The 23,589-nt window shown below is 46.5% G+C and overlaps 1 protein-coding gene across 1 annotated transcript in view; it reads right to left on the bottom strand.

Annotated features, from left to right (window-relative positions):
• Nucleotides 1-18,925, bottom strand: part of ADAM19 (ADAM metallopeptidase domain 19) — a 31,069-nt gene extending 12,144 nt beyond the window's left edge. The window contains exons 1-9 of the mRNA XM_057411951.1: nucleotides 18,762-18,925; nucleotides 18,478-18,551; nucleotides 15,561-15,631; nucleotides 6,369-6,447; nucleotides 5,429-5,505; nucleotides 3,681-3,873; nucleotides 3,394-3,459; nucleotides 1,968-2,039; nucleotides 973-1,139 (exon numbers count right to left, since the gene is read on the bottom strand). Coding sequence (XP_057267934.1) covers nucleotides 973-1,139; nucleotides 1,968-2,039; nucleotides 3,394-3,459; nucleotides 3,681-3,873; nucleotides 5,429-5,505; nucleotides 6,369-6,447; nucleotides 15,561-15,631; nucleotides 18,478-18,551; nucleotides 18,762-18,816 — 854 coding nt within the window. The 5' untranslated portion in view covers nucleotides 18,817-18,925. The remainder of the gene's footprint in view (nucleotides 1-972; nucleotides 1,140-1,967; nucleotides 2,040-3,393; nucleotides 3,460-3,680; nucleotides 3,874-5,428; nucleotides 5,506-6,368; nucleotides 6,448-15,560; nucleotides 15,632-18,477; nucleotides 18,552-18,761) is intronic.
• Between the last annotated feature and the right edge of the window lie 4,664 nt (nucleotides 18,926-23,589).

Below are 23,589 nucleotides of genomic sequence, written 5' to 3'. Positions count from 1 at the left end.
CCTTAAGACCTATTTTTCTTGGACTACTATTTGGGTTTATGGGACAAGCAGCCAAGCCTATATTTTGTAATGGTCTCGTGCCAAAAAGTGCTCCTGCCGAGCTTTGCAACAAGCACAGAAAAGACTATTTCTGGATCCTTAACTGGGAACTGTTTGTGAACACTTAATTTACCATAAGCCCCACAGTTGCCAGCTTGGGATTCAGGGACTTGACAGAGTACTAGATAACATCTCCAAGGTGCAGCCATGCTCGGCTCCTGCCTGGTGAGCCAGAATTCTGCATTATCCCTGCCAGCACGTCTGAAATGGGAGCCCTGAAAATTGTGCTCAGGACATGACCAGGTAGGTGAAATACAGCAGTGTTAAAGGGGGAAAAAAAAAAACAACCAGCAAAAAAACAACCAAACAAAACAAGGGAAACTGCATTTCAGTTGTGCAGGTTTCTCCTGACTTGCCATTATTTACTGGTGGATAAATTACCATGGAAGAGGTAAGGAGATCTTCCTATGACGTCTGCATTGCTGGCCATAGCTACTGGCTGTAATGGGATCAGTAGGGTGAGTCACAGGCCATCAGTTAGCTCGCAGCACCATGTCTGCTGTGCCTCAGTGGGATGAGCTAGGAATGAATGACTTCCACAAAGGGTTTAGATCCCCTTAACAGGTCTTGCTTATGGTACAGATTTCCTTGAAGCTCTACATGCAGCTGTGAGAAATCATGTGCAGCTGTGTGTGATACACACGCAATAAAGCTGATGTACTTTGATGCATGTGCATGGAGACTGTTGCATAGCCTGGGACTTCCACTTTTCCTAACATGGTTGTGCTCTGAGTGCCAGAACTTAATGCTGACTGAGCAGCCTCTATGTAAATCTGCCACTCTGAATATTAGGATGATACAACCCTACGTACTGATTTCTCACCACCAAACCCGCTTGTCAGAAGCGGTTTACTTGAGGAGAAATAAACTTACGTGATTAGTTGGGCATTATCGTGTTTTCTGTGCACCCGCTCCTTGCTACTCCAGGCCAGAAAAGACTTCAAGGTGGAGTAGGGGTTCTCACTTACATCACATTTATTCCAATTACTCCAGATCTCCAGCCCCACCAAGGCAATCCGGATATTCAGGGATCTGTAAAACTAAGATATAGGAAGGAAAAGAGATGACAAAATGAGCACCACTGATTTCTTTTAAGATGTTTAAATATTGAGTATGAACCCTGCTAAATGTTACTACAGATACACGTGTCCAGAAAAGATGCTCCCTCTAGCAATGCACTGCAATGTTGTGATGCAGCTCTGCAGAGAGAAATGTGCACCACTCAAAACCTAAACTTGATTCAACTAGAGATGCCGAACTTTCATTTTTAAGTGAAAGAAGAAGAGAAACCAAGACTGGGGACTCACATCATGTTTATCTTTACATAGGCTAAAATTCCTGAAAAAGGGAATGAAATGACCTGCTGCCTGCGACAAGTACTAATAGGACAAGTCTTCATGGGCAGCGGGGTGGAAGGAGTTTAAGGGGAAAAGGGGAAAGTGAAGGGAGTAGATCCAAAAAGTACCACTTGGTACCACTGCAAGGACAAGCTCTGAAGGCTCCTTCCAGCTCTAGCTGCCAGGATTTCTAGTTGCCAAGTTGCCAAGACGGCCTGAAAGAATACCTCAGTCCCTTTTATTAGGTAACGCAGTTAATAGAGATGTATTAAAACAGAGATGCTCATGATGGCTCCAAGGTAAGGAATGGAGATTCCCCCAGCCCATCCCTCATGTCCAACAACAGAATTGTTTGGAAGATGCTCTGCACTCCCCACGTCACTGAGGAAAGCAGTAGAGAAAAACTGCTCCACTGGGAAAAACTGCTGCAGCATTATTTGCACCCACAGTAAGGCAGAATCCCTCTGTCACAATTCTTATCATTCAAGATCTGTGATTTGGCTTCCCCATTTCACGCACACCCAATCTCACCTTATCTACATAATTAGCAGCCTCCACTAATTTAAGCCTTGTTGCTTCAATGTTAAAGCGATGCTTCTGAAACTGAACAAAATGAACATGTCAGGCAACACAAAGGCAACAAGGAGAGCAAAAGTGCATTAAAACAAGTCGCATTACTCTAGGAATAAGAAGGAAACTACGAAAGGAAGCCCAAAAGTTTTCCTCACTGTATATCTGAGTACATGTATATTCAGAATTCATCCCTAGCATCCCACTGCAGCAATGTTACTCAAGCACTGACAGTAACACAGTGGAGCAACCCAAACTTCTCAGAGCCCCCAGAGCCAGCGGCTGACAAATGTGCCAGGTAAAATACATGGTAACATCACTTCATGTCTGAGGTCAAAGCTGCCATAGCACTCACCACATCTCACTCATCCACTCAGTGAGGAATGAATTTGCCTGTTTAAACCAGCTGGCAATTAGAAGTTAATTTTAGGGAACTGTTTGATTTAAGGAATTAAAGGTGCAAAATGTTTAGATTTTTGTTTAACAGACAACAAAACCTGGGACTTTTCTTCTAGGCAAGGCAGACAGTAAAACAAGGGCAGTTAATGACAACACTGCAAGGGTGTCCACCCCAGCTTGTCTAATCAAATGAACAACATATGGCAGTATAATGTGTTTTCTCACAGTTTCCCTGTTATCCTGCTACCCAATAAAGAAAACAAACAGGTTCTGCCTTTAGTTTTGTTCCGAATAAATTATAGCCCAGAGCATGATGTGGCTTTCCCTATTGGAGTTTCAAGTTTTAAATTACGGACAGGACCAGCCTGACTCATGTCTGTGCTGGAGATTAAATGATCAGCAAAACACTGCATAGTTTGCACTGTCAGTAAGTACGCCTGGTGTACTGCTCGGGCTGGGGATGGGGGAGGGATTGCTAACTTCACTGGGTCTCTTCCAGCCCTATTCTATGATCTGGAGCCTTAAAAATGTCTATTTATATATAGCTGCCACCAGCTCAGGGCAGAGGATAATCACAGTTATCTTCTCCAGAGATTAAGTCTACTGCAGAGTTAGAAGCATGTTGCTCTGGAAACCCTCAAGTCACCCTAGGCTAAAGGCAGTCTCTCCCATCAATAACTAGGGCCAACCACTGGTATCTTGGGAGGTCAAAACTGATCTCTAACCCTCATCTTTCATCCAAATCACAACCTGCATCTCTCCCCCAACCAACAGTGGGCTGTTGTGGGTGGCAGAGGAGTCATGGCTGCTAGAACTAAAGAGACCAAGACACAAGTTTCCCTGTCTGCTGGTGGGGGTAGGACCATTGAGATGGCAAGAGGAAACCTGCTGAGTTCCACCTTCCTTCCCCACCCCAGGAGATGCTGCACGTGGAATGCTTGCTCTGGGCCCGGTGCTCAGTTGATACAAACATGATCCTGTTTCTTACCTCTGCATAATCAGCCACGAGCAGAAGCTCCACATACTTCGTAGCCTGCAGAGCCTCCCGTTTCACCTACAGCAGCAACAACACAGGTTATTTCCCCAATATCCCCCAAGAAGCTCTTCACAAAACATAGGTACAGGCTGTTTTTCCCGGTTTATTTTTTCACTGGCCATTCCCCCTGCCCCATCACATGCAGGGACCTCCAGATACGATTGACTTATAGCAACCAAGCATCACAAGTCAGTTTAGCTACAGCCAGTGCCCATGTTCCTGTCCTCAGCCCTGCTCACCCTCTGGCGTGGTGGTTTCATCCCAGCTGTGAAGTCCCTGAGCCAGTCTTTGGTTGTGTCCCCGGTGTCCTGATAGCCACAGGCTCCTCTCTGCAATCTCAAGTCATCCAACCTGTAAATGAAGTGCTGGTTTGGGCTGTCAGGAGCTGGCTCTAAGATATAGCTGGAATTGCTGCTCAGTATGATAAGTCCTCTGTTGAAATGGGAAGCAATAAGAGGGAAAGCTAATTACTATCACAGCAACTGCAGACAAATCCTTCTGCTGCTGCTGAGTTCCCGTCTGACCCTGGCAAGGAGCTTATCCTTAACAGCACATTTAGGTCATTAACAAAAAGGATGGGAATATTTTGAGTTCAGAGGGGAGAATCCTTGAGCTTGCATATTTCAGTGGGCCTCAGACATTCAATTGAGCGGCTTTTGGAGATGTGCTGCAACAGTGTGAACCTGAGAAGCACTAATTTTAAGTACAGCTTTTTCTTGGAGGGGCAGTGAAAACTTTTCAACCAATTGCAGACACTCATCTTTAACAGAACTGACCCGAAAAATGTAAAGACTTTGTCAACAAAAGACAAAAACACAGTTCTTTCTGTGACCTGCACACAGCCATATGGCTCTGGTTTTCTCAATGAGCATGTTACAGCCAGGAGAGCTGGACATCTGTGCTTGATGCTCACTAGATGCATGGCTCGATGGGCAGCACACCTCCCTGTGAAGGCTCAGAATGAAAACAGCTATGTGTGTGCAGCTCCCATGCCTTCCTGGCAATCAGAAAAGGATGCCAAGGGGCTGCCAGCACATGCTGACAGTGCAGGGATGCAGGAACCCAACTGCATGTACACACTGAGACATCTCTACTCTCCCTCACAGATGGAAGGCAGAGCCTAGGAAAAGGCAGTCTGGTGGGAGCAAGGCACACCTGTGACCAGTTTAACTTTCAGATTACTCATTGCAAGCCACAGGTGGCTGCACTGTCTTGTTTATCTCGCTAGGCTCTTTGGCCTGTGCTACAGTCACTTAAGATGTCTCAGGTTTGCTTTGGCTCGGGCTGTTTCCTGGCTGGAGCCGGTCCCATCAGCACAGCTTCCAATCAGTGCTTGAGAGCAGATGACCACTAATATCAATAAAGCCCATGTGGTGTTTGGAAACAAACTCTGAGCTGGTGTAAATGAATGCAGCTCCCTGGTCACAATGAGCTGTTTCACTTACTCCTGCTGAGGATACAGACCATCTTTTCCTGCCAAAGACTTCATTACTACCAAAGTGAAGGGTTTAAATGCAGAATACACACAACCCCAGCACCACTCAGGGAGAAAGCAGAGAGCAGGTCTCACAACCCAGAGAGAATTTCAGACTTGAAGACTTTGCCCCGAAGTGCCCACAGAAACTTGTGAGAGAATGGGAGGAGCTGGTTTGTGCATTAGTGTAGAGCATTGGGCTGGGATGTGGTGAGTCCTGTCCCTGTCTCTGTAATGGATGCAGCACTGAGTCTTCCGCTCCAATGGACTCTTGAGTTAAACTCACTCATTGCACGAGTCCATGTTGCCAGCACAAAGCAGGACGGTGTCTAGGAGCTGGCTAGGAGGCCATGGTTCCTAATGATACCCAAATTTCTGCATTTCCCCAACATGCTCCCTTTTATGCCCAGAATTCTTGGTTGGGTGGCCTTAGAGAAGAGGTTAATCTACCCAGAATGATGAGAAGCTGAGCAGAAGCATTCCCACAGCTCCAGCATCATCGCAGGCACTTACCGGAGCCCTTGGCATGTGCTGAGCGTGACACTGGAGTGCTCCCAGCCTCTCACAACCCCATGGTAAAAGCAATGGTCCTGGAAGGCAGAAGGGAGCAGGGATGGAAATGCAGTTTCAGGGTGGACACACACTATATTTGGGCATCAGAGTCCCACATGAGTACTGCCGATACTCCAGCAGTTGTTCTCCTTGTACTGTGTTTGGCAACTGACTATCAGAACTAAATCTCTGCGAGTCCGCATTGAAATCCGGCCTTTTAGCTGCCACGCATGGCCCATGTAAGTGCATCAAACAGCTCCTTGTTGCCAGTGAAAACTGAGAGCTTTAATCCCCAAGGAAGCAACTCAGATGGCTGCAGCATTTAGGCTGATCCAAGGCTTTCTGCGTGTAACAGGAGCTGCCTATTGATGGCAGCTGGCCCTGGGTCAGGACCCAGAGGATGTGCCTTCAGCCCCAGAGAGGGTGACACCATGGGCAGTGGGGAAGTCCATGTCTGGGGGCTCCTGGCAAGACAAAGGCAGCCTCTGGCAGGGACAAGGAGGCTTTGGGGTAGAAATGCCAACGTGCTCATCACATCCCTTCCCCTCACCCCGGGGCAGCATTAGTAAAGATGATCTCATGGGGGTTTTATCTCTTATTTTTGCATTATGACCAATACACATCTTTGTGCCACTGCAGTGGAGAGTCAGCCAAGGCCTGCGTGAGATCAGTGATTTATGGGTTTTATACTGAACAGGAGCCAGCTTACACGGGCTGGTTTTCCCAAAGGCTGGGAATGTCCCCAGTGTGGAGTACCCAGTGGCAAAACTAAAAGCAGGAGGATGAGCACTGGGAGGAATAAACAGTTTCTCAGCACCCAGAGACAGGGGAGCAATGCTGGTGGCTGACCTTGGCTCTCATAACAGAGAGCCACAGGAGGGAAAGCAGTCACTGCACTCACCGTGTCGGTCAGAGAGATGGTCTGTGCTTGTCCAGTCTGGCTGTAATGAGTCTCAGTGTAATCTGGTGCAAAGAGATTTCTGCAGACACCATGGAGGGGGTGAAAGAAAAGACAAAAGACAGTAAAACCTTTCTTTATATGCTTCCGTGTGCTAGAAAATTGGTTAGATCCAGCTCTTCCTGAAGTCAGTATGAACATTCCTGCTGCTGTGAACCACCACTGTGAACTATTTGCTATCTGTATCATGAAACCAAGTGCAACACAGAGAGGGCAGGCAGGAGATTGGTACCTGTGAGACACCAGCAGTGCTGTATCTCTGCAATCTGCTCTGGACCAGCACATTCTGCCTGCAAGGCACTTGCTAATGCTGTCCCCAGGGAGGCAGCAGTGAATGGCTTCCTGGTGGCACAGGAGCCATCTGAGCTGCTGCAGGACCGATGCCGCAGGCTGTGCTTCACAGTGCAGAGTGATGTGATGGCAGAAGGTCAGAAGGTGGAAGCATAGCTGACATTGCCACATCCATCTATCTTCTGCCCTGGCAGGACCTGAGCACTTCTCATGAAGCACATCCACTTCTGACAGGGCACAGCACCCATCTTCCTAAGGGCTCTTTTAAGCCATTTATTAAATTAAATTAAATGGCAGAAACCCAGCATCATCATTGTCCCTTAATGGATAAAAGTCTCTGTGCAGAATTTCCTTTACTACTGCCAAGTTATGCCCCAGATATACTGGGATTAGATTCAAAGCACTAAGTCCAGCATAGCAAGCACACCACAGGCCAGTTCAGGACACATTCGGGCACTGGTGCAAGTTCTCAGCTGAAATCCAGACTCTCACCAGTGCCCAAAACTGAGCACAATAATGGAACAATCTGCATCTGCATTTCAACTTCTGCTCAGAAGCCAATTCACATCTTTTTCCTAGGAAAATGCTGATTCCCCAATTTGAATAAGTTCGTGTCAACCTCATACAGACAATATTCTCCCTGTCTTCAGCCCAGGATCAGACCAAAAGCCTATAAAAGGAGCTCCTGTGCACTGAATAGTAAGTGGTTTGATTTTGTTCCAGAGGAAACAGCCTTCTCCTTCTTTTTAAACATCTGCATTTGCTAAAGAGTGATCTAAAAAAGTACAGCAAGTCAAAATCTGGGCCAAACCAAGAAGGTCATATCCTGTGTCCATCTCAGCAGCCATAAAATGTAGGTTTAAAGCAGCTTTTTAAAATAATGTCCTCAGTCCAGAAACTTGGAGAAGGATCACAGGACATGTCCCTTCTATCAAACAGGCTTCTGCAGCAACCCCACGGTGCTACCAGGCCACTGAAGTGACATTTGCCATGCCACGAGGATACTACATGCATCCTGGGCAGTCCTTCTGCATCCCTGTTCAATGCATTTCATGCGGTACATTTTGAATTATGGCCTGCAAGAAAGCAAGAAAGCAAATATTTTGTTCTTTTCTTTGCTTGATTTCTTTAGGCTGGATGAGGAAAGCTGCATCAGAGGCAAACCAAATGTTTTTCCGTCTGCCTTGGGTTTTGGTATGTGCAGTCTGGTCTAATCTACCCTTTCTGTTTAAATAAGGGATTGGGTGATTGCAGTATCTAACTAAATTAGGCCAGAGCAACAGAAAATCCAACCTTTTATCAGTGTCTGAAAGTGCTCTCCCTATCCACCATCCAAAGGCTCAGACACCTGAACAAGTATGATGGCTTAGTGTCAGACAAAGCGGTGGGCCAGTGTTGCATTTGATGTTGGGAATGCAACAGCTTTTATCTTCACTTCCAAAGTTCACTGTCGCCCAGGAAAGCTCATTTTGTTTCTTTCTGATGTGCTAATTCTCATCACTAGATCCTGTCAGTGATTAGAAGGAGAGATCGCTGCATTCAGCTATCTCAGGTCTGTAAACTGAAGATAAGCACAGAAGCATCATCCCACAGAAAGTAACTCCCTTCATCTCCCTGACTGCAGTAGCTTGCTCAGCATGAGGCTGCAAGAAACAAATGTTTAATCAACAGATTGCATTAACTCACAGGAAATTGCCTTGAGCAACGTGCTCTGGCAGGTATCTGGTCTGTGTAAGACTGTCATCTCGAGAGGAGACAGTAAACCAGTGTGCATCCCCGCCCAGTGCTACCAAAGCCAGAATTAGACACCAGCCCATGGATTTCCAGTAGCTGAGGCTTGCACAGCCTATTTGTTTCATTCCCAAACAAGCACGCTTATGTTTTCTTCCCGCTTCTTTATTCTTGGAAAGCATTCACTATGAATAGCTATTTTATCTCTCGTCCAGCCTCAACCATGAAACTCCTCAGTGCTTTGACTCCTGTCCAGCCCCCTGGTGCTGCCACCCAGCCCAAGTGTTGAGCCGGGCCATGCTGAGCACCAGAGCCCAGCACAGCAGGTTTCAGGGCACAGGATGATGCCACACAACACTTGCTGTGTGCACATCCTTTTCTACCTGCAGGCTGAGGCTATAGCACCTTCTAGGGTGGCTTAAGGAGCTGAGAGGTCTGCCTGAATTTCTAGGGTTACTTACGCAGCTGCTGAACTGAAAGCATCTGGCTGAGCAGTGCCATGTTACAACTTTCAAGCCTCTCTCTACTAGCTCATTCCTATCTAGCAGGCTCCACATAAAAAGTCCAGCTTCTTATTCTGAGCTTGAAACAGCCCTGTTTTGAAGACCTTACCCTGCTTTAACACAGAAGAGCTTTGGGACTCTTGCAGCACTAAGAAGGGCTCTCACACAGCATTACACGGTGTGCGGTGAGCAGGGCAGTGAGGAAAGAGGAAAACCAACAGAACATCTTGTTCTTGCAACACTCCCTGGGTGCTATCTTACTTTGAGCCTCTGAAAGTTCATTCTAAGCCCCACTCACTTCCTCAGCTAGCATCAAGCTTTCCACCAAACTGTAAATAAATAGAAAAGAAGCCTTCTTTCCAGCTCAGAGTACACCAGAGTTATCAGCCAGTCTTGTTGCTTTATAAACAGGAGAAGTTAGTGGACACACATACTCCAAAGCCTTATCTATCATCATTTCAGGACAGCAGCACTGCCAGGCTGAGCAGCTGATTGCAGGGGAGCTCAGCCCTGCAAAGCACTGATGGACCTGCTTCACTGTTTCCAGAAGAGCACAGAGCTCATCTCCCTGCTGGAAAAAACGGTACCATTTGATCCTTCCTTTGTTACATTACACATCTCGGTGATGACCCCTCTAGCAGCTCAGGATGAAGCTGCAGAAGTCTGGATGCAAATTAGCATCACTTAAAGGCTTCTGAGATGCAGTCAGGCAGCTGGCAGATTGCTAGCACACATCATCTTCCTAAAAGGCAGCATGGAGTCCCTCATTAGAGGAGTTATCAGCATGAAGAATTGATGAAGTAAGGGGAAAAGCTTGTTTTGGATAGGAGCACTCTCCTTTGCTAAGCCTCGGTCCCAGCTGCAGACACATGGGGCTGTTTGAGGCCAGAGTAAGCTACACATGAGCACTCAGGCTGTTCTAGAGAGGCCCTCACACCTTTCCAAAAGCAACCAGCTTTCGGCAAGATCAGTCATTCCTCAAGATGCAGCTCAGGGTGGACTAGCCTGCTCTTGGCAGGATTTGTTCCCCAGAAAGCCCTGGGAGCTGGGTTAAATACAAGCAAGGAAGCCAAGCAAAGGAAGAGTGGCTTGGTGCCATAATGTACAGATGGCTTGAGACTTGTTTCTGCTGATGACTGACGTGGAGTGATCTTGGTCCTGCTCCAGCCTCTCAATGATATCATTGTTTGAGACCAAACCCTGCTCCCCACGCCGCTGTGCTGCTGCCTGGAAGGGCCCTGCCGTGCAGAGCTGACATTACAGGGCAGCATGGCTCTGTTTTGCCACATCGAGATGCCATGCCAGTGAGGTCACATACTTCACACACAAGCTGATGGTATTCAGTGGGAGAAGCAGGCTGAGGGCATGGGGCTACATCCAGCTTTTTCATGGGTAGCTGCCCCTGTGGCACTTGGAACGGTGCAAGATCTTGGCTCATCCATCCACCACAGAGGAGCAGAGAAGCAGCTGAGGGGAGAGGGACACACCAACACACTCCCCAAACCAGCAGAAAGCTGGGGCCTTCTTCCCACAGCTATGTTCACTGAAGGCTGCTCTGCAGAACCTCACCCCTATTTTCTGATAAATGGAAGCAGTTTGCTTTAGCATGTGAAACACCGCTTGTTAGCACAAGCCTAAAAGGAGCTCAGAGCCCTCCATCACAGGGGACTCCCATGAACATGCTCGGTTCTACCAGCCAGAGGTCACCCATGGGCAACAAAAGGGCCTTGGTGGCATGCTGGAGCTCTTGCTAATTGAAGCAAGAAGGACTTTCTATAATTCATCCCATTAGCAACTTCACTGGGGCTCAAGGGGCTTGACTGCATGCACAGTGCTGATTTAAACACACCCAGGAGCATCTAGGAGTCAGACATATTTTTTGTTTCCTTCCCAAAAACAAAAGCCAAACAGCCCATGAAGCTCTCATGAGAAATATTGACTTTCAGTTCTTCAATTGTGGGACCAAGAAAAGTGAAGTCTGCAAGCACTTACATCTCCTTCCCTGTCCCTTTCCTCAAATCACAGTAAATCTGTCCAGCCAGGCTGCCAGCATCTGGGGGTGGAGGGAATTGATTCTCCCAAGAAAGTTTAGACATCAGATTTACATCTCTAATTTGTGGTCCCACTCCATTGCCTCCCAATAGAATCCAAGTAGGGTAAGAAGGAGAGTTTGACCCCTTACCTCCCAGTCAATCAAGTGTTCCCTAAAGTCAGAATTTGTTGTCAAAACCTGTAGTAACCCCATCTGAACACCACCAACACATGACCCATGACAACACAAGCAGGTAGGCCTGCTTTCTATATCCACCACTGCTGGGAAATCAGAGTTTTCACCTGCCTGGAATCCTCCAGCCAAAACCTGGCACTTTATACAATCAATGGAATCCAGTGTTTTTTTTCTTGACGAGTTTCATCCAGACAAAGCCTGGAGCTCTGTAGCTCCTTTCCTCAAGAGTCTTTCCTGATATAACTGAGAACATGTTTACTGTGTGAACAGCAGTGGTTTGGAAGGGATAAGTAGCTTCCCAGCTATTGAGATGGAACTAAACTAGTCATTTATAAAGCCTGGGAAAATATCACAGGCTAAAGACTCTCCATCCCCTTCTGCCATCCACATCATCCTTGATATTCACCACATAACCCAAGCAAATCAGGACCCAAGCCAGATTTGCCACATAGCCTGTTGGCTTATCAATGCAAACAATAAAAAGTTGCCTGGACAGGAAAAGGGAAATAAAATAAATGGGAAACTGGCTGATAATGAGTCAGTGCACAAAAGATTTAAAGGGCTCCATTTCCCCTCTGCCCCTCACAGAAAAATCACTGAATAGCCCAAGGGACTCAGGAGCCTGAAAAGCAGCTATGGTTTTCCAGGTCCCAACCCTGTTTTCCTGATGACTCCAAGAGACAGCAGAGCAAGATGAAACTCAATTTCCCTCCTTTACATAACCCTTACCCTCTCCCCATGCAGGAAGCCCATTAGACACTGATGATATATAGCCCACCAGTGGAATAATCTCATATATCCTTTCTGCTTGCAGGCAGGCAGCAACCTCCCCTTTTGCTCATTCAGTTGATAGAAGAGGCCCTGGAAATGAGCAAAAGCAGGAAACAGTGAAATGCAAGTGACATGCAGATCTCTTATCACTGAGAGCATCGAGCAGGGCTGGAACACTCATTGCCTACCCAGGTGGGGCCAAAAGTGACTGGAAATGATGCTGCTCCCTTTCAGATCCAGTTGCCTAAAAATAGCTACCTGGATTGCTCCAGAAGTCAGACCAGATGATAACCTTTGGACTTCCTTTGTCCTCAGCCATCTCCACTGCTCATCTCCACTGAGGCTCTGTCACCAAGTGCCCCACACCATCACATCTGCTGTGGGCAGGCCGCAGGCAAAACACACATCTGTGCCCCACACTGCTCATGGGATCCATTGCATGCAGAGACACCCCATGGAGAAGCCTTCACTACCTCGTGCATCTGAGAGCGCCTTTCCCAAGTCTCCTGTCCCCATGAGACACACACAGAGGAAGAGGAGAGGGAGGAAAGTCTTGTTGATGCTCAGGTGAAAAGACAAATTCCACGCAGGTTTCTGCTGTGCAAACATGAGCTCTCCTCTTCACTGAAAAGAAAAAGCTCACACCAGGCAGTGCTGCCACACGTATCCAGTGTCCCAGCACCCCCTCCCTGCTTGGCTCAAAGCCGCCTTTTGCTAACAAATGCAAATGCCTTTTAAAAAAAGTCATTTTTCATCCAAGGTTTGCAACTCAGATTCTTCTGTTCCTAAGCCTCAGCCAAATTTAAAGCTGTTTTATAGGCATCTCTCCATATATTTGTTGTTTGTGCAGCTTTGAGCTTTCCAATCCTGCAGCTGCGGGACATGTACTTGAGTCACTTGAAACAAGCCTGAGTTGTTTTGGGGATATGCTTTTGTTGTTACTCAGAAACATTAATGTTGTGAACTCTGCTTGGAACTACAGTGTGGTTCCACCTTCTTATCAAGCTCCTGAACAGGAAATAATGCAATATTATGTTAGCTGCTAATGCAATAATTGTGTTTGTAAATGTACGAAGCCCACACTCAGAACTGTGCTGAGCTCATTACAAAATACAGAAGTGTGCACAGTCCTGAGGAAAGATGTGCAATCTTTTCTGTGTCTTGCCTCTGTGGATGAACACAATGTCCTTTTCATATGGAATAGGAAATCACAGGCTTGCCATGAACATTTCTTCCACATATTGAAAACTGCACGTTTCTTTCAAAGCAAGTGCATCACTCCCAAAGCCATTCAGACTGGGACTATTACCCCAGCTCTCAAAGCAAGCTCATATTCATCAGCTTTGTCTCTCCATAAGGAGAGTGATGAATGTGTAACAAGCCTGCCTAATCCACTGAGAATATCACTTACAACAGTATCACTAGCTTGGAGTATCTCCTTTCTAGCTTTGGGAGCATTGGTTAAATCATATCCCAACCAGACCTGGTTTATGCCAATCATTTCATGCTTTCTTCAGTGGTGGGAGTCCAGGATATGGACATGAGAGTAAACAGGAGCCAGGTTGGTGTGTTCACACCCCTGAGCTGAACAGCAGCAGTGGTGAGCTGAGTGAGGTGGAGCAACCCCAGGCTGGGAACCTGAGGAGTCAGGCTGGATCCTGCCTTGCTGCATGCTTTGACAAGGAGAAGTTGTTTACCTCTACTTAGAAGTGCTCTAGGGATGCTGATAATGACAGCATCCACAGGCTCTCAGGGACTTCATGTGTTTGTTTGCTTCATCCCTTCTCTTTTGAGTGTCTCTAAACTACTTCTACACCTTCACAAGTCTCTGAAAAGTGGCAGCTCTCCAGAGCCTCTCATTTAATCAAGTTCAGACTTGCATATGGGGATTGTGCCATCACCTTTCTTGAACAAGGACCTGAGGCCTGGCAGAATTCCCATGTGAAGCACTGCTGCCTATGAATCACTTGTATTTTCCACAGAAAATAAGAACAAAAAACCTCCAAGCCACTTGCCGTATTTCATCAGCCCCGGTAATGCGATTCATCCTGCAGTGGAAGTGTGTGTGTATACATCTCAATGAATGAAAATGCGTTTCAGGAAATAAACACAATAGAAAGCTTCTATTATTATTATTATTCTGTTTACTAACACCAGCAATGAGTTTGTGTGCACTGGAAGTAGCACAGCACTGCTCCCGCGAGGCACCTGGGCTTACATCAGCATGCTTGGAGCACAAATAGATTAATTCAGCCAGGATCCTTGCCCTTGCCAGAGATAAATTCACCTTTGCATAGTGACTGCAGAACACTGACAGCCCTTTCTTCCCCCAGGAAGAAGACCCCCCACAGCATTACCAGTTACATTGCTTCCAGATTCAGTTCAGAACTGACGACTGTTGTCAGCAACAGCTGTTTTTCCTGCATTAAAAGCACTGAGTTAGCAGTGCTCATGGTGCCTGGTGTCTTCTCTGTTTTCCAAGCTGAGAGATGCCAAAACACACAGAATTAATAGCTGTTTCTGTTTAGCTTTACACAGGTGCATGACTGCCTGGGAACCAGCTTTTACAGCACTAAAACTCCCAGTAGCTTATATGGCCTATTACAGATATCACCCCATAGGATGCACTTGCTTTCACCAGCCATCAGATTTCAGTCTTCACTGCAGGCAATGTCAAGAAAAATCTGGTTTTCCTCCAAAACACCCTGAATATCATTTAGGCTTATGCACTGCCATCAGAACTAATAAGTGAAGTGTCAGAAGATGTCTTTCAGGAGGAAAGCTGAGCTCCCAAGCTCTGTGGTTGGAATGTCCATATAATACACTTAAAATACAACCAGGGTCATTATTCCAAGGTTGTTATTCCTACTGATTCCAGTAGACAAACATCTCCAGACCCACTTAAAAAGAAATGAAACACCAACAGTGCAAGTGGGCTGCTTAGCAGTTATATTTCCAGCTGCTGTTCCACCCCTGGAAACTAATATACTTACAGGGCAGAGAGGCTCTGGAGCAGCCTTCAAACCAGAATCCTTCTATGTACCTTAACCTCCTGCAGCTGCAGCTGAATTCAATACCCATCACACCCTATGATAGCAGACAGCATTACTGCATTGTGCCTGAGAGGAGGTTGCATTTCAGTTAATGCAAAAGCATTCTTTTCAGTCCAATTTAGCATGAACAGCACTAATGGAATTGAAACTGTCAGATCGTTTCTCCTAGGAAACAGGGCAGGACCTCTTCAGATCACAGCAAATGAAATCCTCATTAGAGACACACTGACTCTAAAGCATCAAGCATAAAGCACTTCATATCAGCAACATTTTATAGTTAATGTAGTAAGAATTATGATGCAAAAATAAGTTCACACACTGAGGGTCAGGTCACTGTCTGTTTTTTTTGCTGACAAAGCTCTGTTACAGTAGTGCTGCTCGGTTGATTAATATCAGCAAGGTCTCAGACCTGGAATAACCTTGAAATCCAGAAAAGGACTTCCTTATCCTGTCTTTATCAAAACCCTGTTGAAGTCAGTGGAGGTTTTCCTGTTGATTTCATTGTAATCCTTATTCATTATTTCAGTGAGACCACAGTGCAAGGCACAAGCACACTTACCCGTTTTTCTCCAGCTCCAAGATGAGCTCCTGGCCTTCTGCCTTTACTGTAACCTCAGCTCTGAAGGGATGCTGCGTGCAAAGGAGATGGTACCTGTTACTCATACATCATCATTATCATGAACATATCCAGAACACAAACTGTCCTCCTGGAAATTGCAGCTGACCTTAAACCACCACTTGTCTTCCTCCTGCCTTCAGACCTGGAATGCTGGGGAATGGAAGGGACAGGCCATGGTGGCTCCCAGCTCCAGGCGCACTGCTGCATCCCCATGGTACAGGCACACTGATGGGATGCTGTACCTGAGCTAGTGACCCTGGTGTCTCAGGAGGAATAATGGACTCAGACCAAGCAACAAGTCCTGGTGCTAGTGTGCTTGGAGGTGCAACTGGGTGGGAAAGATGTGCTACACCTTCTTCTCCTGCACACTATGCTCAGGACCACATCACAGCAGTTTACAAGTCAAATACAGAAGCCAGTTAACCAAAGCTTCCTTTGATGTCACAGCAGAAATAGACATTTTTAGGAGCCTATGTCAGGACAGGAGGAATCGTGCTTCATCTAGAAATTTTCATTTAGGTCTTTACTCACAGAAAATGCCAATAGAAAGCATGCAACAGGGTTCCTTAGATGTCTTTAGGTTCTAACCATTGTTCAGACAGTATTTCACAGCTGCTTTTCTACTAGTCTCAGGCTGCCAAGGTACTGGAAACCCTGACAGCAACTTTCTAATGTGTGGAGGCTCACAGGCACATCCATGGCTTACAATCTGCCTACAGCTCCAAATGAGGACCTAGGACAGCCAGCTCCCCAAGGACTACTTGTGCTAACAGACAGGACCCCAGTTTCTTAGTGCAATGGCAAATGCTTACACTAAAACCAACACTTAAAGGAACCCCAAACATTCAAGAGACTGAAAGTATAGGCTATGTTTTCTAGAGGACCAACTAGAATGGCCTCTGGAGGTCTCCAGTTTTACCTCCCTCAATGCAGGACCGCTAGCAAAGATCATCTGGGGATTTCTGAGTCTGAGTGCTCATAAAGGAAACGGAAGAATAAAATCCCCAGAAAAGAAATAATCCTGGCTTCCCTATTCAACTGAAAGAAAACTGATGAAATGATTAACTCATAACATTTCCGTATTCAGTTGGGGAGGATTTCACAGAACAGATCAACGGAGAGCAAAATAAAGGAAGGCTGACTGAATAGGATGCTCTGATGAAAGATCCGTCAGCCCAGAGATACACTCATTTGCTATTTCATCAATTCCAAGCTCAATTACAAACTTCTTTCATCAGTTCCCTGCTCGTATTCTGGGGTTTATTCATCTTCCCTTCAGTTTCCAGGATATTGCACCAGGCACATGCAGATGATGCAAAGCAGGTTAATACACTTAGAGTATACAACAACAACTAATTCTAAGGGTCTGAGTTTGGTTCACTGAATCACAGGTGCTCAGTACATCTTGGGGTACATCTGTTGTTTTCCTAACACATAAGCAATGCAGGTTGCCTTCCCCATAACTGGGGGGAGTCTGAGGTTCCCCATGATCACACAAGTCTCTTCACAAAGGTTCTGCAAACATCATGATTACCAAGAATGCCTTCCCTTCTCCTTCAATAATCCCACTACTTCAGAGTCCATCGGTTGCTGTGTAACTGAAACATCCCAGCTGGACATAAGCTTTGCTAACACCGGTTTTAGAGCCAACAGGAACTTGCCTGAAACAAGCCAAGTATGACCCCTGAGACCCAGCAAATTTGTATAAGGGGAAATGCTGACCAGATGTATTTGTATCACTATCAATAATACAGAGAATCAAAACTTCCAGGCAGCACTGTAAGGATATTTTTAAGAGAAGTAAGAGCATGAGAGAATGACTGTAGCTTATTTTTTTGTTTTTAATATGGCACAATAAAAAGTCCTAGAAACTTTGAGACCATAAACCCCAAAGTAACACCATTTACAGAGAGATGCCATGATTTTTCTTTGGTGTAATGCTGCAGCTTTCCCTTGTCTGGTTGTAAATAACACCATCTGAATTTTCCTCTTTCATTTAATTATGCAACTTACAACTTCTTGATTGTGGCAACACAAAGGCTGGGAAAGCTGAACTGCGGCTTGTCATTGAGTTTCAGTCTGGCACAATAGCTGTTCTCAGCATGGCTAGACTATTGACACACCACTCCGCCCATCCACAGAGTGGAAACATACTGATAGTGTCTAAGACACAGTTAAATACACGTGAGTTGCCGGGTGGCTTCTCTCAGTGAAGCACCCTCATAGCTGGGATTCATCTCCTAAAGCAGATGCTTCTGTTCAGCTGCTCCTTACATGCCACTGATGGCATTGCCTCACTCCCCTTTCACAGCCATATAGATCAGATGGACCCGATCGAGGTTTTAAAGGGTAGCAAAGAGCAAATGATTACAACAAGCATTTGCACAAAATGAAGGCAAGTCACCAGGAGCAGCCCAACACTCAGTGCCCAGGATGTGCCAGCCAGCTCACCCAGCCTTTCCTAGGATTTAAATCATGGAGCCACAAGATCATAGAACACTAGGATGGAAAAGACCTCAGGGTTCATCCGGTCCAACCTTTCCAGACAAAGCATGACCGGGACTAGATGCCCCAGCACCGTGCCCAGCTGCATCTTAAAAGCAACCAGTATTGGGGAATCCACCATTCCCCTGGGTATATTATCAGCGTTATCACCATCACGTGGAGGGGCTGCAGCCGCTCCCCGTCGCAGACGGGCGTTCTGGTTCAGCCCCGCCGATCAAAAAAAAACCCAAACCTCTAAAAGCCCCCAGACGCACCCCGCGAGGTCCTGCGCTCACCGCCGCATCGTTCCTCCCCCTTGAAGCACTACTCCGCTTTGAAGACAAAACCAAGCCCAACGCCGGCCTCTACTTACCTTCTCTGTGCCGGGGCTACGCGGGGCTGCCCAGCGCGGCACCACCACCTCGGGCTGCCGCTCCGCCGCTCCAGCTGGGGAGACACGAGAGGAGCCGCTCAGCACCGCCCGCACCCCGGGACGCGGGGAACGCGGGCGAGGAGGCAGCGAAACGGAAGGATACCCCCACCAAACCACCCCCCATCCTCCTTTCTTCCCTCCCCTGGGGCTCATGCAGCCGGGGGCACTAGGGCAGGGGGCAGCAGGCTCGTGTCCCCCCCCCCAAGCCGCATCCCTGCACTCACGGGGCGGCGGCAGCAACGAGAGGGCGATGCCGCAGAGCAGCCCCCAGCCCCACATGGCTCCGGGCAGGAGACGCGCTCCGCCGCTACCTCCCCGCTGTATAAAACCGCCCGGCGCTGCTTTCTCCTCCCACCAATTCCGGCCCTGCAGCCCCCAGCCTCGGGATGGGTGGGGGTGTCTCCTCCTCCTCTTCTTCTTTCACCCCACCCCGGGGATGCAGCCGGTGCAGTAGTGGTGGGGCTGGGCTGTCCCCTCGGCACCGCGGGGCAGGGGGAAGCCTGAGCACCCCCCTGGGGGTCCCTCTGCAAATCCTCCCCCTTCCCCCCCCGGTTCTTTTTCCAGCACGGAAATCTATTGTGCCTCAAAAGCTAGCGAAGAGGGAAGACCTGGTGGAGGGAAGCAGCCAAATCATTGTCAAGAGCATCCTGCAGGAGCTGTACTATGGCTTGAGTTGTTTATTCATTTGCTATGTTTATGTGTAATCCTGGCAAATCGTTCATAGCTAAACCCATGGTTCCAGAAGCATCCTAAACCCTTCCAATCCTGGGAAATACACTGCCCCTGCACAGCTTAGGGGATACAGGCTGGGTTTTAAAGGCAGAAGCAAGATGATGCTCACTGTTTTTTTCCCCTTAAGCCAGATGGAGGGGCCAGACCTGGGGAAGGACTTGGGAATATCCACAGCTCATACTCCCTGTGCTGCTTTTCAGGGATATCCACTCACTCCCATGAGGGTCCCAAAGGAGCATCCCTGCTTCTCCTGCATCCTTCAGGGCTGAGCCACTGGCTGAAGTCCACTCACCATCTCTTTGCTGGTCCTCTGCCTTCCAGGGGGATGAGCACTGGGAGGACCACCAGACACAGTGGCTGGCTGCTGGGGTCAGGGCTGCACAAGGAGAGTGGGGTCCAAGTTAGTGGACTGCATATGCTGAGCTCGTGAAAAGCAACTGTTTTCCCTCATAGACTGGTTTGTGTTGAAAGGGACCTTAGAGCTCATCCAGTTCCACCCCCCCGCCATGGGCAGGGACACGTTCCACTAGAGCAGGCTGCTCCAAGCCCCATCCAACCCGACCTTGAACACTGCCAAGAATGGGGCAGTCACAGTTTCTCTGGGCACCCTGTGCCAGTGCCTCAGCACCCTCACAGGGAAGAACTTCTTAAGATCTCATCCCAATATCCCCTCTGTCAGGTTAAAGCCATTCCCCCATGTCCTGTCACTACACACCTCTCCAGATTTCTTGTTGGCCCCTTTAGATACTGGAAGGCTGATATAGGGTCTCCTGGAACCCTCTCTTCTCCAGCCTCATATCAGTGTATTTCTGCTGTGAGTTCCAGCCAGCTCAGCTGCAGCCACACTAACAAGGGTGGGCTGACACAGATTTTTATGGGGTCAGCTCAGAGTGGCAGGAAAAAGCATTACCTCTTAGTTGTACTCCTCAGCCAGCCATTGATCCACATTATCCAGACAGCCCTTTCCATTCATCTCTACTTAAAGTGCCTGTATAGGTGAACCTCCAGGAAACCAGCTTTAAAAATGGGGAGCATTTACACCTGGCTGCACTTCTGAGTATATCAGTAAATCAGGCTGATAGGAAATTCATATTGCATTTAGAAAAAGGTTTGCTAGATAATAGTAATGGTTTTGTCTCTTGTCCAGAGGTTGATTTATACTATTGAAACCACCTTTCACTGAAGGTCTTTGCTGAATCCTGCCACTGTTGCCCAAAGGGAATATGAGTGTTTCCATTTGAAGATACCATTTTGATTTATGGCTTTCATATATATCCCTTTTCTCCCCCAGCACTTCACATGCTGAACCTTTGCGATCTTGTGACAGTCACTTTATTCCTGATATAACCCTACAGAAGAAAGCTGGGTCATCTTGGTGACACAGAGAGGGACTCATCAGGGTGAGTGGGCTATAAATGACTTTTTAGCTGAACACAGGTCACAAGTTTTCCTCACACAACTAAATCATGTTATTTCCCAGAGCAAAAATCCAGGAACCAGATTTCTGCACTTTTCTAATCATATGGAGGATCTTGAAAGGAAAACTTCATTTTCTATGAACTCCCCCACTTATTTATAGCTGCTTGTAATATAAAAGAAAACAATGGCACTATTGTTGATGCCTTTATTATAAATAAGTAAAAATGCAAGCCAAATTTAGACACAAATTCAGCTATTCTGCTTGCATCCCTGCAAGAAATTTCTGTCTACCCAAAGGAAAAAAAATCAAGCACTTTGATGGGAACATGTCTATTTGTGAATAGACTGAAAGATTGTCACAAACCTCCTCAGTACGAATAATCTTCATAGGGGTTGCTCCCTATAAGAAGATCATCTATAAGATCAGCTCAAAAAAAGCATTAAATAGAAAAAAAGGTTCTTTAATTCGAGATAGTGACAATACTCAGGCCAATGACTGCTTGTGATTGTTGTCAGCGTTCAAGTATCATAAAAACAAAATACATGCAATATTTGCATTTGTTATAGAGTGATATTTTTATCTTTGGCTCTTGGTAATATGAGAATTGATATCTGAATTTATAATCACCAGAAACTCCCTCTATAAAAATATAATCAGAGGCTGTGCAGTTGCTATCTATAGTTCAATCTATATATATGTGATACATCACTTACATTACTGAGACACTGTTGCATGGAAAGACTCAAGGGCTTCTAGCCTTAGTAGCAGTGCTCGGATGCTATAACTACCTGCTCTGGCACAGGATGAGTCAGATCCTGCCTGTACCCATCTCTTCAAAAGGCTCTTCTCGAAGTCAATGGGACATTTGCCTGAGTCACAGAGAAAAGTCAGGCTTTCAGTTATCTTGGAATTACACAGGCTCAGACTCATTTCCCCCAGGACCACAACTACCTGATTAAAAGTCTGCAGCTGGGAATTTGGAAGTCTCTGTTCTGTTCCCTTATCAGTTACATCCCCCATGATCAAGGGATGGGTAGACCTATTAGCAGCAGCCTCCATGCAGCACCCAGGGCAAAGGGGCTGTGCATACAGTTGATCAGTGGGCTTGAAAATTAGGTGTTTCAGTTTCCTCAGGGCAAAGCTGATGGAAATGTTTTTGCAGTGGGGTTTCTGTACTTACTCAACAGTTTGCAAGATGATTTTACACTATTGTTGTTAGCTGGACAGCAAAAGATGATGATTCTCCCATTACCTTCATATTAAATTAGGAGTTAGCCACCTAGAAGGAAAGAGAAAGACCTACGGAGGAGAATGCCTGTTCAGGAAACAGACTTATGCACAGAATGACTTGGACATGTATCATACTAAAAGCTCAGCAGTATTTCATTGGAACTCTCTCTTCAGAAATAGGAAAGCTCATTGAACAAATGGCTCTGAAAAGCCTCCTGCTGACAATGGAGAAAATGCTACCAAGAATCAAAGTCTTAGCAGGAGAAAGCAGAAGACTTTTTGTCCTGCCTTACCTCTACATTACAGACACTTGCACTGATGAAAGAACTCTTATGTCTTTGGCTGACTTGAGTGGAATGCGAAATCTTCAATTTTTCAGATTATTTTCCTCCTTCAAATCACTTGAAATGATCAAAGGAAGAAGGATGTGAATCCATGAAGGGAACTGGTGATTTAACAGCAAACTTCTTTACTCAGAGTCTTAACAGTAGAGAACAGCTTCGGCTGACCAAGAATATTCTGTTTAGCTTTGGTTTTCCACCACCCATGTAGGACATACTTGGAAGATCCCTAGAGCAGCTGTCCTGCCAAAGAGGGTGAAATGCTGTAAGATGATCAGGTACTAGGCAAGGGCTTGTCCCAGTGTGCTGCTAGTGAAATGATATCAAAGCAGTCTCTGGGCTTTCTTTGAAGGGTGGGTCACTGCTGCTACTTTTGCTTCATTCCTGCAGGCAAAAGAACTTAATGGTAGAAGATGAGGCATGCAGACACACTGCATCTTTTAAGCTGTATTTGTACATGCAGAGCACTGTAGTCCTCTCCATGCCACCTGCAAACTTCAACACCATAGGATACTGAAATCATTATTCTTGTAAGAGAAGGGGAACAGGTATAACAGTGAAAGGGCTTTTAATACCATGCAATCCACAAAACTTTCCAGTAGCTTTGGAGAGGAAAAGTATCTGCAAATGGATAGCCACAGGCAGTGACACACTGGGAAGCACTCTTGAATATCTTTTGACTTGTACAGCAGCAGGAGGAAAACAAACTGTTTGGAAAATCTGCATTTGATTTGTTTTTCAAGCTGGGAAGCATGTGAGGTGATTTTTCATTTAGATCATGGTAAACAGTAGAGAAAGAAGAAAACAATTATAAGAGAGTAGAGTATGTCTCTCTCATGTCTCAAGTACCCTTTGCCCTGTCATGAATCAGGTTTGCAGGAGGGCACACACCAAGGGACTGGCCCTGACTACAGCTCTCTTCACACACTGCAAGAGGAGAAATAACATCCAAGATACTTGGCAATTCAGGAATCTGCATTTAGGAGATAAGTTCAAAAGTGGTCTGTAAATGACCTAGAAATGGGAGCTAAAACCTTCTTCTATCAACAGAGAATTCCCCCATGGAGGGCTGCCAGAGCATGCTAAGGAATGGTTCATAGGAAGGCAGGTTTAGGTGGGTAGTTCACTGAGCTACAAGCACCAGCAAGTTCACAACAAGAAGAGGGTACAGCCATGCAGCTCTGAGGCACCTCCCTTAAACCACTGCTGGACATCCCCATATAGGAGGAAGTAAATTTGCATTATCCATGGCAAGCAGCCATTCTAGGTTCTGGTGCATTGAAATATGTCTTCTATCCTACTACATAGGGCATAAAAAGAAAAATGGGA

The sequence above is a fragment of the Pezoporus wallicus genome, unplaced genomic scaffold (assembly GCF_028554395.1).
Source record: "Pezoporus wallicus isolate ANWC-B61680 ecotype Strahan unplaced genomic scaffold, APGP_CSIRO_Pwel_v1 contig_6354, whole genome shotgun sequence".
NCBI classification, from domain to species: domain Eukaryota; kingdom Metazoa; phylum Chordata; class Aves; order Psittaciformes; family Psittacidae; genus Pezoporus; species Pezoporus wallicus.
This window is presented reverse-complemented; position numbering and strand designations above follow the sequence as displayed.